The 16,934-nt window shown below is 38.7% G+C and overlaps 2 protein-coding genes across 5 annotated transcripts; one reads left to right on the top strand and one right to left on the bottom strand.

The window, feature by feature from the left end:
- Positions 1–527: 527 nt before the first annotated feature.
- On the top strand, positions 528–8,146 carry RB195_012713 (uncharacterized protein; the record flags this gene model as incomplete). Of its 3 annotated transcripts, XM_064202213.1 has the most annotated exons (17): positions 528–548; positions 911–1,028; positions 1,480–1,559; positions 1,911–2,085; positions 2,180–2,260; positions 2,890–3,064; positions 3,645–3,734; positions 3,792–3,875; positions 4,011–4,074; positions 4,593–4,740; positions 5,716–5,883; positions 5,943–6,307; positions 6,908–7,042; positions 7,381–7,473; positions 7,611–7,735; positions 7,806–7,954; positions 8,112–8,146. In XM_064202213.1, 17 exons carry the CDS (start codon positions 528–530, stop codon positions 8,144–8,146), a joined length of 2,106 nt encoding a protein of 701 aa, XP_064058095.1. The 3 variants fall into 3 exon arrangements, with proteins under 3 accessions (XP_064058095.1, XP_064058094.1, XP_013294424.2); XM_064202214.1 differs by lacking the exon at positions 7,381–7,473; XM_013438970.2 differs by lacking the exon at positions 528–548 and having other exon boundaries at positions 914–1,028.
- A 533-nt stretch (positions 8,147–8,679) lies between these two features.
- Positions 8,680–11,603, bottom strand: RB195_012712 (uncharacterized protein; the record flags this gene model as incomplete). Of its 2 annotated transcripts, XM_064202211.1 has the most annotated exons (8): positions 8,680–8,803; positions 8,854–9,010; positions 9,513–9,761; positions 10,579–10,728; positions 10,794–10,930; positions 11,004–11,134; positions 11,206–11,277; positions 11,514–11,603. In XM_064202211.1, the coding sequence occupies 8 exons, from the start codon at positions 11,601–11,603 to the stop codon at positions 8,680–8,682; spliced, it is 1,110 nt and encodes a 369-aa protein (XP_064058092.1). The 2 variants fall into 2 exon arrangements, with proteins under 2 accessions (XP_064058092.1, XP_064058093.1); XM_064202212.1 differs by lacking the exon at positions 11,206–11,277.
- Between the last annotated feature and the right edge of the window lie 5,331 nt (positions 11,604–16,934).

The raw sequence follows: 16,934 nt of genomic DNA, 5'->3' as shown, positions 1-16,934 counted from the left end.
AAGTAGGATAGATTGTTGCTGGGTATCACTCTAACGCGCTAGAATTTCTGGAAGTGAACTATTAGGTTTGTCGGGCTCTAAAACCTAAGCATTAGCCTCAGAGGATATGTGACATGTAGGCTAAAACTAATAAGAAAAAAACGAAGATAGATCCTCGAGGATTAAGAAGGCGGTTGAGTGTTCCCTGCTTTCTTTATATTTGTTTATAGTTGTTCGTTTCCTTCGACTTCAGTCCTGGAACTGTTGACGAGTATAGCAAGTAGCATTCAAAAAGTCGGGAAAAAGTAGTTGGGAGGATGGAGGAACCACTCAACAACGCTCTTGTTTCTGAAAGCTCTATCTTTTCTCTCTTAGTAGCTTTAGCCTACATGTCATAGACCCTCCGAGACTTATCCTGGGTTTATTGCTCCCAACCGACTTAATTATTCACTTACAGAAATAAAAGCGCGGTTGAGTGCTCTTCCTCCCGCTGATTTACCTCCCTTTCTTCGTGTATACTTCGTATACTCATCAGACTTCTAGCCTTCATGGCTGCTACATTTCATCTGGTATTTTCAGTGATTTACCTCAATTCCACCCAAAATTTTGCGAGTAGGAACGACCTGTTTGTATTGAAACGAGAACTTGACAACATGGACATGTACAGTAGTCGTGAATTTACTAATTGCTTTGAATACTTGGTATTGTTCTATAGGAAACATTCGGGTAGTTATTCTAAACATCGTAACTTAAGAGAATTTTGAAGAAGCAGGAATTTTTCCCCTTTTTTTGCAGACTTTCCCAACTTTTAAACAAGATTTTGTGTTGGGTAACTCATCTACTTTTACAGAATACCGAAATCCGATGTCATCTGTGTGTTGCAACTAAAAAACTATCCATGTTATTTTGATTAGTGTAATGTGCGTTTTAGGTAATGTCGGATCAAGTGGACTCATTCTATGACTCGGTGAATGCTCGAAATTACGGCTCACTAGGAAATGATGATGGTATCACAGAAACAATGTGTAATGCTTTTTTCGATGCACATCGTAAGTTTCATTCTAACCAAATCCGTTCCAGAAAGGTATTTGGTTCGGAATTTGGGAAAATTGGGTTAATGGAGGTATGTCCACCTTTACCTCAAGGAGAGAAGGAGCATATGAACTGAATTGGGTAACATGTAGGTCGAGGGGGCACTCAACAGTGCTCTCATTTTTGGAAGGTCTATCTTCCCTTTTTCTCTTAGTAACTTTAACCTACATGTCATAGATCCTCTAAGGCTCAGGTTTTAAGGCTCCAACTGATTTAGTTATCTAGTTTTTTTTTAGAAATAAAAGCGCTGTTGATTGCCCCTCCCTACCCGCAAAACTTCGCTCGGACTGCAGGTTTTACTTTCCTGGGAACAAAATTTCTATTCTAGGAAATTGTTTACGTTGCTTTGACGTGTTCAATTTTTCTCAGTTTCAAATTTTATATGAGAACTTATAATCAATAATTTAGGTGAGGCCGACAGACTCAAAATATCGCTAGAGGACGCAATAGCTTTGAATCAGAATAAGCATCACGACGGTGGACCAATTGTAAGGCTTTCACATGTTTGAAATAACATAGACCGTGCGCTATTTTTTAGCATGAATAATATTTTATACATAGTAAAACAGTATAAACTACCGACAAATTTTTGGGGCACAATCAATTTAACATATGCTGTAGTCGTCCCGTTTAAATACAGGAGGTAAATAAAAATCGTCTAACGTTCAGTTTTCATAGTGTCTCATTCTGTCCATTATCTTCTATTTTTGCCGTTAGGCGAGTAGCAGCTTGATATATATTCGCACTAAAACCGATAGTCCCTGTAAAAAAGCAGACGTCTTTTTTTAATGGGCTTTACTGATGTGCTGATGCAAACAGTTACTCTTGTGTTTGTTAAGGAGGGGGATACTCGCGTTAACAGCATCGAAGATACGCACGGAAATAAAATACGACAGTGTCCTGTTGTTATACATCCAGCTGAAGAACAAACGGGAATTGAAGTCGGCGGCGTAGCTGTTCAAGATGAGAACGCGCCAGAAATCACTACAGCACCAAAACCAGCAGAGAACTTGGGTAACGATTTTTCGTGTTTTGTTTAATGTTTCATATTTCACTAGTTTTGTTATATTTACTCCCTGCAAATGTTGGTAAACTACTTTTTTTGCAGAGGATCTTACTCGTCTGGCGATGTTTGGCAAGCAAAAAACTGTCCTGCGCCGCTCTCAAATCAAAGATTCGCCTGCCCCAGGTGTGTCAACTATTTCTTCCAGGAAATTTCCACGTGACAGCTTACACAAATTTACACATATACGTCGCCTTTTTTTCTAACAACTGGTCTCTCTTATACCAGAATAAGTGGAAAGGGCACAGTAAATATATGAAGAGGGAAATAGCAGTAGCAGTAGCAATGACCCGAATTTAGTCCTACTGGAATTAAATCTTGTTGGCTAATAATGCTGATGTGTATTTATTTTTTCCAGTATTTCCTACGCTTATAAAATCGTAGAATGTTGACTTGCTTCTGCGCGTGCATGGGTATTAATATAAGGTTTTTTTTTCTGCCACTTAGTTTGGTTTGCTGTGGTTTGTATTTTTCTAGCTTCCTTCTGTCAATTCTTTTTCTTTATTTGATGTGTTCAATATATATATATATATATATATATATATATATATATATATATATATATATATATATATATATATATATATATATATATATATATGTGCGCATGTGCATTATATATATTCTGCATTTTTTGCAATCATTTTCCCCACTTCTATTACACGCAAAAATCTGTATTATTGTGTAATCTTTGGTGTGGGTTGCTACATCTAGCAAGTTCCAGAAAATCACGTTCAGTGGTTCTGTATTTGCAGCACACTCTCCTACGGCAGCCTCGGCTACTCCTGCCTTGTGCCGCCCTTCTCCCCACGTTGTTGCTAAAGGAGTGACAACATCAAATCCAGTTGTGAATAGAAGATCCATTAAGCCACAGGCCGACAATGATGAACGAATAACGAGCGCCAGAAGTGATGGGCCGCGCAAACCGTGGTATGCTTTCTTGATAAATTCTTTCATATCCTAGTTCATTGTCGTCATAGTGGTATATTATGTCTTAAATTCCAGCAGTGCTGCGTATTTTAATTATTGTTGCGTTCGGGTGTATCATGAGAAACCTACAGCTTCTGTCACAGTATATCCGTAGGTGTAGCAGCCATCGGTGATTGCTTTACGCTGCAGTGATTAGCGCTAGCAAAGCGTTCCGCTTGGCCTATCTCATGCCCATCTCGCTACAAAGGCTGCACTTACGTAAGAATGGTCAATGGGCTAATAACTTCCAAATGACCGTGACCAGTTCTAATTCGTGTATATGGCGAACGACAGCAAGAAGTGCGTAAACTCCATTGGATAATCCACTCGTTATTGGCATCTGAATTTAAAAAAAAAGAACTTTGGTCTTGGATTTGTTGTTCGAGAGCCTGTTTGGGTTAAGATTAATTTTTAAGGACATCTATCATTCAAGCATCATGTATACGCTAACTTTCATTAGCTCATCGGTGGCTATATCTGATCAGCTTTCCCACGCTTCCCATTACTTAGCTCTTGAACCGTAAATCGTCGACTTTTCCAGTAATAATGTCACGGCATCGTTGCATTACCGTACAGCTGAAGCAGAAAAGCGTCCAGGAGCTTCTATTCGTTCCCCATTTATTAAGGCGAAGTATGTCCATAATTTTTTCATAGCTATAAACGGTCTCATGTTTCTTTTCTTCTGCAGCAGAACTACTACTACTACTCGTCCTGCATCCCATGTTCCCGCTGGGCCGGTTACCCGAGCACGAAGCAAGGAGTTGAGTTCTAGGTTTGTTCTCTTCCTATAACTTCTAAACTTGTGTGTTTTAGTTCTTTCAAATTATCTGGTGCACTACATGTAGGTAAAATTATGCATGTGTTGGTGATAGAGTTTTTTTTTTCTTGTCTAATTTCATATGTTTAGAGTCTCCAATGAAAACACTGTTCAGAAGAATGCATCCTCAAAAACGCAAGCCAATCCTTCTGCAGTATGTGTATTTGAATGTTGACATTCGAAGGTGGCGTATCACAAAATTGACTTAGTACTGAATCCCGGGGAAACCGGGTGTAGTTCGGGTTGGTTGGATAGAATATGGAATGAAGCGTGGCTCCGCCCCTCTTTGCCTAATCGTTGTAGGAATGACGTGGAACTCGGCGTCCTTTCCTAAGAAATCGCTTGCAACGCGCCACCCCTGCGCACGCGCGCGTCCACGAGCGGGTGGGTAAAGATAGATGGTGCCTTCTCAGCAGACTATTCAAGTAAACCAATGAATAGGCTGCTGAGGGGACAACTGCTGTGTACAACGGAAAATGTCCTAACGTACCTCGTAGCAAAGGACGCCCTTTCCCCGCGGTTTTTAAGAGATCAGGGAAAGTTGGACGGGACCACATTTGGTTCCGTAATTTATAACCCGAACCCAACGGGTTCCCTGAGGTTTCCGTACTACGCCAGTCTCGCGATACGTGGTCTTTAAGGATTTTTGAACATTAGTCTTTCTCTTTTCAGATTGTTGAAAACGGTGTTCACCAGAGACTAAGCACTGAACGTATATCCCGCAATCGTGCTCCGCGTACAACAACAAGTAGCAGGTCATCTGAGCTGGCACGAGTCACCAATCCAGTTCGTGTAACTCATGAATTCCCACGGAATGGAAGTGAGTTCCTCTCGTTAAGTGGATGTCTGAAGCAGGGTTTATGGATCAATAATGACAAATTAATTGCGAAACTTATTCATTCCCGAACAGATAGAAAGGCGGTGCCCACGTAATTGCACGGCGGAGACACCGTAGGTATTAAGGGAATGATTTGCTCATAAGCAACATCTTATTTTGAATTCTGAAGCTGTTCCTTTCAAATGGACTAATTAACCCAAAAGACTAGAAATAAATAGCAATAAAATCAAAATATTTGACTGGTTAGTCTCTAACTTTTTAAGTTAAACATCTTCCCATGACACTGTTACTAAGAGGCTTAGTTATAGTTAGTTGGCCATTTGCAAGTTAATTTCGAGTCATCACGTCCCTTCACAGCTTAATGTTATTCAGAAACAGGGCCATGTGTGTAGTTGAGACAGGATCCTTCCGAACACTTCCTCTTCTCATTCTCTGTGATATAATCTCTCTGTAGCAAAAAAAAAAATTAAATGTAATGTGTAAAATCAAGAAAAGAATGAGAATAACTAATTGTAATAGAAACAAAATAATATAACGGTCAAAAAGTAAAACAAACAGAGATAGATGAAGACAAATTTCATAAATTTTTTTAGTAGGAAAAATTCAACCCTGTAACATATTTCGAACATATTTCTATAAGGTATGAGTTGAGTCATTGAATTTTGTTTTGAAATGCAAACACATTTTGACGCTTAGCGCAAAAATACGAATTTTTGCACTTTTTCTCGTTGTACGACCTCAGTAATGCGACCAAGAAATCCCCTCATCTTTTCACAGAGCATCAACGAAAACCTCGTCCTTCTAATGTTTAATTCTATAGGTTCTCGCAATTTTCTCAGTTGTTTCTCTTTATTTGTCGTTCCTTTATTTTACTGTAGTAGCAAAGTGAACAACGCCAATCACATTAATGTGAGGTGTTTTACTTAAGCAAAATAAGTCAAATTTTCGTTTATTTAGATTCTTTTCTCCGGAATGAACGAGTTCCTAGTGCACGTCAATTCTACCATGAGTTGCTTCATCGCAACTCGAGTCTGGGAAGCTGCGATCGTTCCTCTTCAACTCCTAAAGACAAACAGAAGCAAACCGATACATCTGCCGCCGCAGGTGGCACAGGATCCACAACAGGTCGGTAATTCTTGCGCTTTCCTTCTGACCAACTTAGCGTAGGGTTGCATTTTTTTCAGACAAGCGTCCTGGAGTGAAGTCGGATCGGCGGCCAACCCCTCGAGCTTCAAGTCTGACACGCCCAGTTCAGGAAGTAGTAAATCGTCCTGCAAACTCTCTTCTTCGTCCTCGTGCTGCCAGTGCTTCTAGGATTCCTTCTATCGTTCGCCCCCCTACCACTGGTGGCCCAACAGCTCGTCTCGCTAGTATTACTCGTCCTAGCACTGGACGGCCTCCTAGTGTAAATCGGCCTCAGTTCCCTGCTTCAGGTCGACCTGCTGCTCCCCGCAGCACGTCGATCCCTAACAACCTCTCAGGTACTGTACGATCGACTACCGCTAGGCGTCCCGTTGCTATTGTCGGGCAGAGCACAGCTGGAGTGAGGGTAAGAACTTGACTCTTTTCAATTTCATCCATTTGTTGCATACAAATTTGAAGAATGATTGAGAAGAACGATAGCGCTTGACTTATGTAATTACTGCCGCAGACGCGCTATTTTTAGAAAGACAAATACTAAAACCATAAGGCGCAGAATTCCATGCTATACTATTATAAGGGTACAAAAATGTAAAAACTAAAATTAGTACACCGCAGAAAGAAGGTTATAGACATGATCAACAATTTGAGTAATCACATGGGCAGACTTCCATAGGAAACATTAATGGGATTTTTCTTCTCCTAGTTTAGAGTAGTTGCTGAAATGCGTATTTACTAGACAGTGGTGAAAACTTTTTTCGTAGATTAAAATTGGCTTGTCATGACGAAAGTAGTAATAGTAAATGGAATAACAAATATTAGTGTGATTGTGTGCTTTGTCTTTGCTTATTCACTCCTCATGTCGAACATTTTCTCTCAATTTCTTTTTAGCCGCAACAACACACATAAAGCGAGAGTTATTCACATTTCTGCCCAATTCGAGTCGTTTTTAGACACACGATTTTGGGTATTTCTATATATTGATTTGCGATTTGATGGCTCAATTTAGGTTACTCCTCTTCACCAGAAGCCTACAGAACCTCGCTCATCAGTGATACGTAATCCACCCTCAAATAAAGGTCCGGGAGATGGAACACCACAGCGCGAATTTTCCTCGAGATTGCGACGTTATCCTGTACCCACGGTATGCTCCTTTTACGATTGATCAATCGCTAGCTGCTCGCTATATTTCTTCGGGAACTCCTGAGGATCATTTTTCGATCAATCTTATTTTTGCCAGGGTCAGGAAGGCAAGATATTCTTGCCGAACATTTCTCGTGTGGCACCAACTAGTTTCATCTTATTAGTTAATTGTACGAAAAAAAGTGAAATGTACTGTGTGATCTTATTTCATCTCGCATGACAATGAACTTATTCCACGACTTACTATGATGTAATGTTTCACCTTCGGACATATCTGTCTTCCTTGTCCTGACATAATATTTATCCAAAGTGATAACTTGGTAATTAGATCTCTCGTAGGGCCTAACACCTCTTCATCGCCCTTTAACAAAACCTGCTGACATGAAATTCCATCCGATGCATGGTCATGGTCATGCACGTGCTTTGAATAATGTTAGTAGGTCTTGAAAAATTTTGGTTTTAAAAACATTCATTTTCTATTTTTTTTTACTGTACTGAATATTTCTGAATATCAAAAAAGACAAGTTTATAGAAGCAGTTTAGTGCAGCTAATATTAACTTGTGTTAAGGAACAAACAAAGGGTCCTCTCGTAACAACGGAGCCTTCACCAGCAAAAGTGTTGTCCAAACAAGAGATGCGTGCCATGATTGATCGCCTCTCTGCGCCCAGAGGAGCAACTAAAACGCCAACTAAGTAATATATTGCTGGATTTGTTTTCTTTTAATCATCACAAAATCCTAGTTAATTATTACCGTTCGTCTAGAGTAATGAATAAGCAAACACACGGTTTGAGCTGTGTAAAAATCCGGAGCCGGTCGACTTCATTGGCTCGTACAACTGTACAGTTTGGAGGAAGTACGACTTCAAAACAACTATTTCGAAATGGGAGCGAAGAAATTGTTGCAGGACAAGGTAAAGTTTGCTCTGGTGAGAATTCTAACACACTCACACTTATGGAAGCAAAGTTTGTAATGTAAAACATCTCCAATGGAAAAATTCTTTATAATCTAAAATCCCAATACATTTTTTCTAATGTTAATATACATGTATTCATACATACTTCTTACAGAAACTTTGTTAAAACAACAAAATTTGGTTCAGTAAGGTGTCGAACAAGTACTTCTACACAATATTTTAATAACAAGGTGTACTTTTTAAAATTGTATTTGTAATTCTCACTCTAGCGTCCGTTTGTTCTCGCTGTCATTCTTTAATTTCTTTTCTGCGATAGTAATTTCAGCTCCGGTGTAGAAATATTCCTACCTTCCTACTTGTTTCGTTGTGAAGACATTGCCTGAGATAGATTTGTCGTTCGTGTACTAACTCTTGAATAGGATTTTAGTACAATGAATCATCTATCAACGTTGAGAAGCATTGTCACTTGTGTGGATTTCTCTTACATTACAGTATTGAATCTGGAAAACGCATCTATTTTCAGAAAAGTAGTTGAAAGCAATGAGTTACCGATATGACATTATCCTTGCCGGCTTATTATGGTATATGCTCGAGTTTTATTCGTCTGTAACAGAATGCAATACTTGATGCTTGTTTATTATTTGTTCATAAATTTTAACTATACAAATGTGGTTTGCACTAAATTATATGTTCAAGGAGAGATTTTCCATTTGACAGGATCGTTACTTGAAGAAATCGTCATCGCTGTCTGACGGAGTGGTGTCCTTTGTTTTTGTGGATGCCGCTGCCAGATACTGAGATAGTATGCCGACACTGCTCTGGTGCACAGTTGGTTCCGTTGCTGGTCTGAAAAGCTTGAAATAGTGATAGATAGCGTAGTAAATAGTCGAACTCACTTGAATGGTTGGTTTTGAAGGATCGATGTTAAGCCGCCAGGAATACCGATGTCGTCATCCGTGTCGCTGTTGTTACGTTGAGGAAAAAGATCAATCGTTTTCTTGTAAGCGCTAGCCGCTTGTCCAACAGTTGAAGGAGCTGAGGGAGGGCTGATCTCTGAGAAAATTGAAATGAATTAGGTTAGGTAAACAACAGAGAAAACTCACTAGTACTAAAACTGGACTGATAACTTGAAAGGTGAAATTGAAAGGTATCCTTTTCCCGGGAGCTATCCTATGTGTCAAGTCAGTGTTTTTATCCTCCCAAACAGGTCTCCTAGCTATTTATCGACCCCGGAGGGAAGAAAGGTTTGGTTTGCACTGGTGTGGTTTCGAACTTTCGATCGATCACACACCACAGACTATTCAGACTTATTAAAATCCATTTATACACTATTCAACTACATGAGGATTTGGATCTGAGATCGAACCCGTGCAGAAACAGCGGAACCTCTAACCGACTGCGCCACACCCGCCCTCATCCAACATATATAACTATACATATTGAGTAAGTACACATAGTAGGCTGTATGAATACTACTTTCAGCCTAAATGCTTAGCTCCACACAGAGATATGAAACTAACAGGAAGTTCTGGAAGTTGTAAACGGCAACGCTTACCTTTTAGCGGAGGATTTACGACTTCAGCTCTTTCCTCTCCTTTTGAAATCACCTTTCCTCCTTGAGCAAGTGGTTCAGATATGAGCGGTTGTTTAGTTTGAGATTCACTCGAGCCCACTCTTATCTCCTTCTTCACATCGGGAACCGAAACTGCTGGGACCATCGCTGTTTGTGAAACAAGAGATGTAGCTTGAGGATCTGTTTTCTCTGGCTCCACTGATGTCTGTAGGAGTCGTTCGGCTTTCACCTCTGAACTATATACTGTTATACATTTGAAGCAAAACTGCGATTTGAAATCATTGGTATTCATTTAAGTTCCGCATGGGAATTGTAGTTTTCTTCATTATTCACCCTTAATTCAAATTTAAGCATTTAGGCGTAGTATAAAGGATAAAGTTTCCGACGTCAATCAATCCGCTTGGGATGAGGGGTGCTCACTTCAACTCAGAATCGTTTGAGGTTTACGCGCGTGTAACTGGCCTACACAATGACTTGGGGGGAGGGGGGGGGCACCTGTTGTATCGAGTCAGTGTGAAGGATGAAAGGTTTGGTTGGGACCGGAGCGGTTTCGAACTTCCGATCAATCGTTTAGACACAGCGCAACCTCTTACCGACTACGCTACACCCGCCCTATTCGAAGTTACCTTACGTCAATGATCGGAGATCAGGAACACTTCCGAATTTGTCGAGGAAGCTCAGATTAAGTGAACCGGACACGAGATGCGCAGCAGCGGCAACCGTATGACCGCAGCTGTCGAGTGATTCTACGAAATTGGGTCCTACGACGCAGAAAATGGTAGGAAGGTCGCCCATTTGATTGTCAAATTTCTTCGCAGAGAATAAGAAAGAGAAGAAGAAAAAAAAGAGAAAAAAAACAAAAAAGTGAAAAATTTCAAAGGAAAATACAATGCTTTTTGTGCTTCTAATGAGCAGAAGGGCCAGTCTGCCATGTACCACTTACGGTCCACATCCATCATGCGTCGAAGCAAGGATAATTAATTTTTTTAAAAGAACTTTCCAGTAAACAATTAAGCTACAGTTTTCAGGTATTCGAAGGATAACAAACCAGCAAAACGCTTATCGCGTTCTTCTTCGTATTTCATCAAAGCAATCCTTTCAGTATTTGGTGCAACAATTGGTTCAAATGTTGTCAAGGAGATGTTGTTGAGACGATTCCGAACTGCCAGCATCGTGGAATGGTCGTGTTGACTTTCTGCTGAGAAACAAACAAAAAAAAAGGATAGAATGGTTCATGATGAAGTTTTTAAAGTCTACTGCTACCTTCCACGTTTACCAGACTTCTGAAGTAATCCTCAGTTGTAAGATTAAGTCGTGTTTCTCTCATAACGCTCAAATTACGTGCAATTTCCTTTAGTCGACGTCTTACACGATCCACATCTGACAGTAAAAGTGGTCCCCTGGATAAAGAATACTATTCAAGTCGGTTTTTAAATTTTTTCATTAGCTCCATTGAATTTGAGAAGAACTGACCCGTTGGGGACGTCTTCATAGAGGCGTTGTTGTTGCGTGGACTGCCGCGGGACCCTCGCCCTTCGGTCCCATTCTTCATCCCAGATGTAGTCAGAGGTAGCTAAGCGATTCACAATGGTGTCTTTTGACGCCTAAAAAACGGAATGACTTCCTGGAAGGATTCCAAGAGAGGAAAAAAGAAATAAAAATTTTCTATCCTCACATATGATGTTCTGCTCGCCAATGAAGTACTCCATAGTGGATATTTTGATTTCAAGAAGTCCACGAAGGAATCCTATAAAGTATTCTGAGTTCTTTTTCAAAGAGTTTTTTCAATGTCTTCACATCTGTAACTCTCCGAGTCCAATCATTAATTTGAAATTTTCCCACCATTTCTTTCTAATATTTGTCTTTGCATATTCAACATTTCATCACGTCACGTTGACCGCAACTGCGTACGCGCAGCTGCGAAGCGGTTCGGTCAACGTGGCGGTCGTTTTAACTTTTAACGGCGTAGACAGTTATCCATACCCTGGCTGCTTTTGCATTGTTCAGTCTTCTTTCCATGGCAGCAATGCGGGAATCCAGCTCGCTCAAAGTTTTTCTTTCCGGATGAGACATCTAAGTTTAGTTTTAAAGTAAGAAGAGTACTTTTTTCAAAGTAGATATTAAAAAAAAAAACGAAAAAACGTTTGCTCGCCATTTTAGAAAACACATAGAAACAGATTGGAACAGATATTCAAACTTTGACTGTACAGTGTAGGGAAACTGAAGGAAATTCGTCGGCTAGTACGTAATTAAATTCGGTTTTTCAAGGATTCTTGATTGATTTTTTAAATTTTTCTTTCTCACTTTGTTAAACAAAGGAAAAATTGTTGAAAATTAAAGTCATCCAGTTTCAAATGAGGATTGTGCATTCCAAATGAAGATTTTCTGACGAAGTGTCCCACCATTTGCTCGTTTTTCAACTTTTAACGTTTGCTGAACCTTTGTGACATTTCAATTTCAAATACATGGGACCTTTGTAATAATTTGTTCCCAAGTATATGAAACCTTTGTGATAATTTTACTCCAAACAGTACAGTGTATGAGTACAGTGCTTGCCTTTGTTTTTCCTATTGTTATTTATCGATTGTAAAGAAAAAAATCTATCAAAAAAAAAAACGACGAAGATTCAGGAACAACCTCGAATAGTAAACGTGAGAAAAACTTTGGAGTTCTACAAATTTGACGCATTAATAACGATTTTTTGGAACTAGTTCCGGTGTGAGTTCCTCTTAAATAGTTTGTTTCTCCTAAAACTTTTTAAAATACTTCCATTTCAACTCTAGAAAAACTCGTGGACGATAAAAAGCAGCATAAACGAAGTGTACCAGGAGCAACAGTGGAAAAGAGAGACGAAAAGGTTTCATAACCCCTGAGGGTTTGATTGAAGAGTTCCTACGCATTGATTTATTCAGGAATGTTGATGGTGGAAACCATGAGATCCCGGAAGACCTAGATATTGCAGAAATCCGATCTTACAGCAGAGAATTCCTTCATCTAGAGTTCTTCTACTATATCTAGAGTAATGTATAAAAATGTCGCCTAAGTCGAGAAAGGAACTGTAGAGAAGGAGAAAAAAGAATGAAAAGTTGTGAGAGGAAATTTGTAAACCTTTCCTATGGATCTATCACAAAAATATTACGTATAATACTGATAATGGCACCTAGAACAACGTAAGGTGAACCTTAGGCGAATCTCCAGGTTAGCTGCGCGCGTCCCCATAGCAACAGAACAAACCAACGCAGAAAACTACCAATAACTCGGTAAATGTCGTGTTTTAAGAAGATTTTTCAGCTCGGGCACAGAAAAAAACTTGGACATCAGAGTCGGAAAGGATTAAATCCATGAATGGAAGTGGTTTGAAGAAAAACAGATTAAATTATGCACAATTTTGGTGTCTGAACTGATTGTCTAACACTGCACACTTCCAATGTAAATTTCCCAGAATTCGCTTGTAAATGACTAAAAATAATATTTCAAAAGATTTTGAAAAAAAAAACCGTATTTTTCAAGAGATTGCCTAGTAATTTCTGAGCACGCCATTATAGTGGGTATAACTCAGTGATTAAATACATCATCCCACGAATCTGAGGTGGTACGGATTTCAGGTGGAGAATTCTTATACGGGATAGTAGATTATGGAGGAGGATGATTCCGTCCATTTCTTCCTAATTGCCGTAAAAAACGGCCTGGAAAACGCGGCGCGTGCACAAGGCTGGCGCGCTCCAATCGAACTCGTTGTGGAAAATAGCGCCCCGGAACGTCCGGACCTGTATCTTCCGGGCCGTTTTTTACGGCTACTAGCAAGAAATGAACGGAATCAGCACCTCTCCTTAACCTACGATCCCGTATACGGATACTCCACCTGAAATCCGTACCACCTTAGATTCGTGGTGTGATGTTTTTAAAGTGGCTAAGAGGTTCCACCCTGACTGCACGATCGGTCGAAGGTTAGTCGGAGGTGTCAACTAAACAGCGATGTCGATAAATTTACGCCAGATTTGTCTGGGAGGATGAAAACATTGACTTGATACATCGGCTCTCCCCCGTGGGGCATTGTAAGAATGCACACGCGTCCATAAACCTCTAAGGGTTCTAAATTCGTACAAATTTGTACAGGCATCCCCATAGGGATTAATCAACTAAATGCACTCTATCCTTTATCCTCTAACCAATCTTTTACCAGTTGAACTATCTATTTTATAATACCAATTGATTGATTAGACTGGTTTCGGAGTTTCCTCAATGATCATGGTCCCTTTTGAAGACGTCGAGAAATCAAATTTTAAACACTTCAGTAATATTGATTTTATTCAGTGATATTTGCACTTTTATTCATATAACTAGGGAAATTAATACACATTAGTGTTTTAAGCCAATACTCAGCTCCAAACTCACTTTCTGTAGCAGGAGAAAAAATTGTCAAACCACTGCAATGTATTAAAAAAGGCCATCTGTGTAAAATATTAGACATCTATTACTGTATAAAACTTGGACGAAATTCTAGTGAGGTCTGTTCTTTTCTGATTCTATTTTTACTGCACAAATATGGGTGTTTTCAAATAGATGAATACACAACAGTCGACTTTTTACTACTGTTCATCATTAAGTTGCTAACATACTTAAATTATGTCGTTTTATAAAACTTTTGCTATCCCTTTGAGTGATATTTCATTTTGAAAAATATATGAACGATTCAATAGTTAGAAACGATTAAATTCCCAAGTTTTCCGAATTTTAAGTGCGGAGCTTTCCAGAACTTGGAAACCGCTCCATCTGCAAGTCTCGTTTTTTGTTCCTTCACAAGTAGACTCACAGCCATTTTAATATCGGTGTCACGTTTGAGATCCAATTTTTTCATGAAAGAATAATTCCTAATCAGTAATTTATCTCATTTATCAACTTATTGGAAATATTACTATAAGCCGCTCCTATAAGCGTCGGTTTCAAATCCTATTTTAATTTTTTTTTTCATGTGTAGCGGAGAAGAGCATTTATGGGAGATCTTCCCATACAGTGAACGAATTAAAAAAGCTTTTATCGAAAATATTTGTTGAAGTTGACGTAAATAAGGGTTTTCGTCGTGTGGTATGTCATTATTTGAGATTTATTAAATGTATTTGATTGGTTATCTATTATGTTTCACTTACTTATAATTAGATCTATTAGGTTTATTGGGTGATTTATTAGAGGACATTTTGAGCACTTAAGGGAATAAAATGTCTTTTTTTAAATCTACGAAATATTAAACAATTCCCCATAAAGTGTTCTGATTAATTGCGATTGCAACAAATACATATAAACGTAAAATAAAGATAATTTTATGAAAAAAAATGTGTAGTGCATAATTACTAATTAAGTGCAAAGCTAGGTTTTCGCCGCACACTTTTCAGCGCTCAAGTTCTCCTACTTAGAATATCGTCCAAAAAATATTGGATCATCCTATAAATAATAATACCTGGTGTTTTATAGTATTCTATTTGCAATTTCATTACTAGTATGTATTTTAGAATTTTAGTATTTTATACTAGTATTTACTAACAGTTGGTACTTTATACTCTTATTATTTTTCGAAATTATGATAAAAAATAAGGACATTTTTAAAAAATCAAACAAATAGTTTAAAAATAAAAATAAAATAAGTGTATAAAAATTTCCGACCAAAAATATGCTCTCCTTCACTCTTTACCATTTTTTTCACCTTTCCAAACTTTCATTGTCTCTCTTTTAAAATTTACTTATTCGTGACGAGAAATACTCTACTTACAGTGCTGTTGAGAAATCCTCGTTATTTGAGGAATTGGACCCCATTGGGAATCGTAGTAAGAAAAGAAGCGTAGTTCAAAATTTGGCCAGTTTAAGACTCGGATTTGAGAGGTCACAAAAAATCACTGACTAAGAGTTTGTTTTTGTGGATGTTGTCCATGTTAGGCGCTATCAACCTATCGGACTACACTGAGGGTTCGAACCTGTTCGGTTCGGATTGCATTTAGACGCATCTTAAAGGACGTGTTTTCGTATTTTCTTTTTGAATTATTATTATGGTTTTTCTAATTATTCTTATTTTTTATTAATCTAATTATTAAGTATTGTTTTTCTTGTTGTTGTTTTTTTCTTTGTTTTTAGTAATAGCTATTATATTTTTATCTATTTACTTTTTTCTGCTTGTATTTTGCTCTTTAATAATTGAAAAAGATGAAAACCTGGCTGCGAACAAATATTTGATGTTCATATCGATCAGAATGAGATCAAGAGCGTTTACATACTAAGCTTTAACGAAGGATCTAGTCATTTTTGTTGAATTCCCTCATGTATCGTTTTCGCTGATGGTTCAGCTCGTTCGATTATTTTGTTACATTTCCAGAAGGAAGTTTCATGGCTAGGATTTCGCTACGAGCGATTTGCATGTGGTTGATTGCGGACTTTATCTAAAGAAACTTTTTTTTCTTGGCTGCCGATGCCTATCCTTTCAGAAATTGAGAAATGGAAGTCTGATGAAAAGACTGGATACCTTCTGTGCTTGGGAGATTTTGTTTTTATTTACTGCCCGTTCTTAGAACATTTTTTTATGTTGGAAAACCTCCAGTTAACCTTGGGATGATGAGGTTTTGTACTGATTTCGGTTGAATTTCCTAATCTTCGAATATATAGCTCTCTCGGCTATTTTTGTGTTAGAGATTGCGCGACCAAATGACAAAAAATTATGACAATGTTCTCTTGCTAAATCGAAAGATCAAGTCAAAAGAAATCAAAAGACCCTAACAGCAGCGGCCCTCAGAAAAATCCCTTGGATTCTGCGAATGGTACACCTACATCAATCTCCGAAGTATTTTCTAGAATAAAGTGAGGGAGAGTCAAGACGATCTAAAAATCGCACCACCATCACTTTGCTCTGCTCTCGTGAGGACTTATCAGAGACAATGGTCCTTGAAGATACAAAGAAAACCATTTCTTCATATCCTTCAGTCTTTGGTCTTTGCTCATGTGCTTCGTAATATGGTTAGCATCCAAAGATTTGGAAAAGAAATGAAGACAAGTTTATTTTCGATGGAAAGAAAGATTGGAATGGATGGAAAATTCCGTTACTGCTTCCGGTAAATTTTCGAGCTCATATTTCAGTGAGGATTTCCGAAAAGGTGCCTTCCAGTCACTCCTGTGGTCAGCTGAAATTTTGCACGTCTATGACTAACAGACCCTGCTCCGAGACCATCTCAAGCTGCTCCGAGATGTCCCTACCACCGTACTGGAACCATCTCTAAGATGTTTCACTACCAACAGAAATATATGGTATCCGCTATATCCTGACCCTCCATCCTGGATCGAGTTCGAAAATGACGGGAAAGAAAGTGCAAATGGGAACCGATCGATCGATGAGGTGATGGCATCGTGTCGAGAGAGCACGTGAAA

This window comes from Necator americanus, chromosome V, assembly GCF_031761385.1.
Source record: "Necator americanus strain Aroian chromosome V, whole genome shotgun sequence".
Taxonomy (NCBI): domain Eukaryota; kingdom Metazoa; phylum Nematoda; class Chromadorea; order Rhabditida; family Ancylostomatidae; genus Necator; species Necator americanus.
Note: the sequence above shows the minus strand (reverse complement) of the source record. Positions and strands in the feature narration are given on the sequence as shown.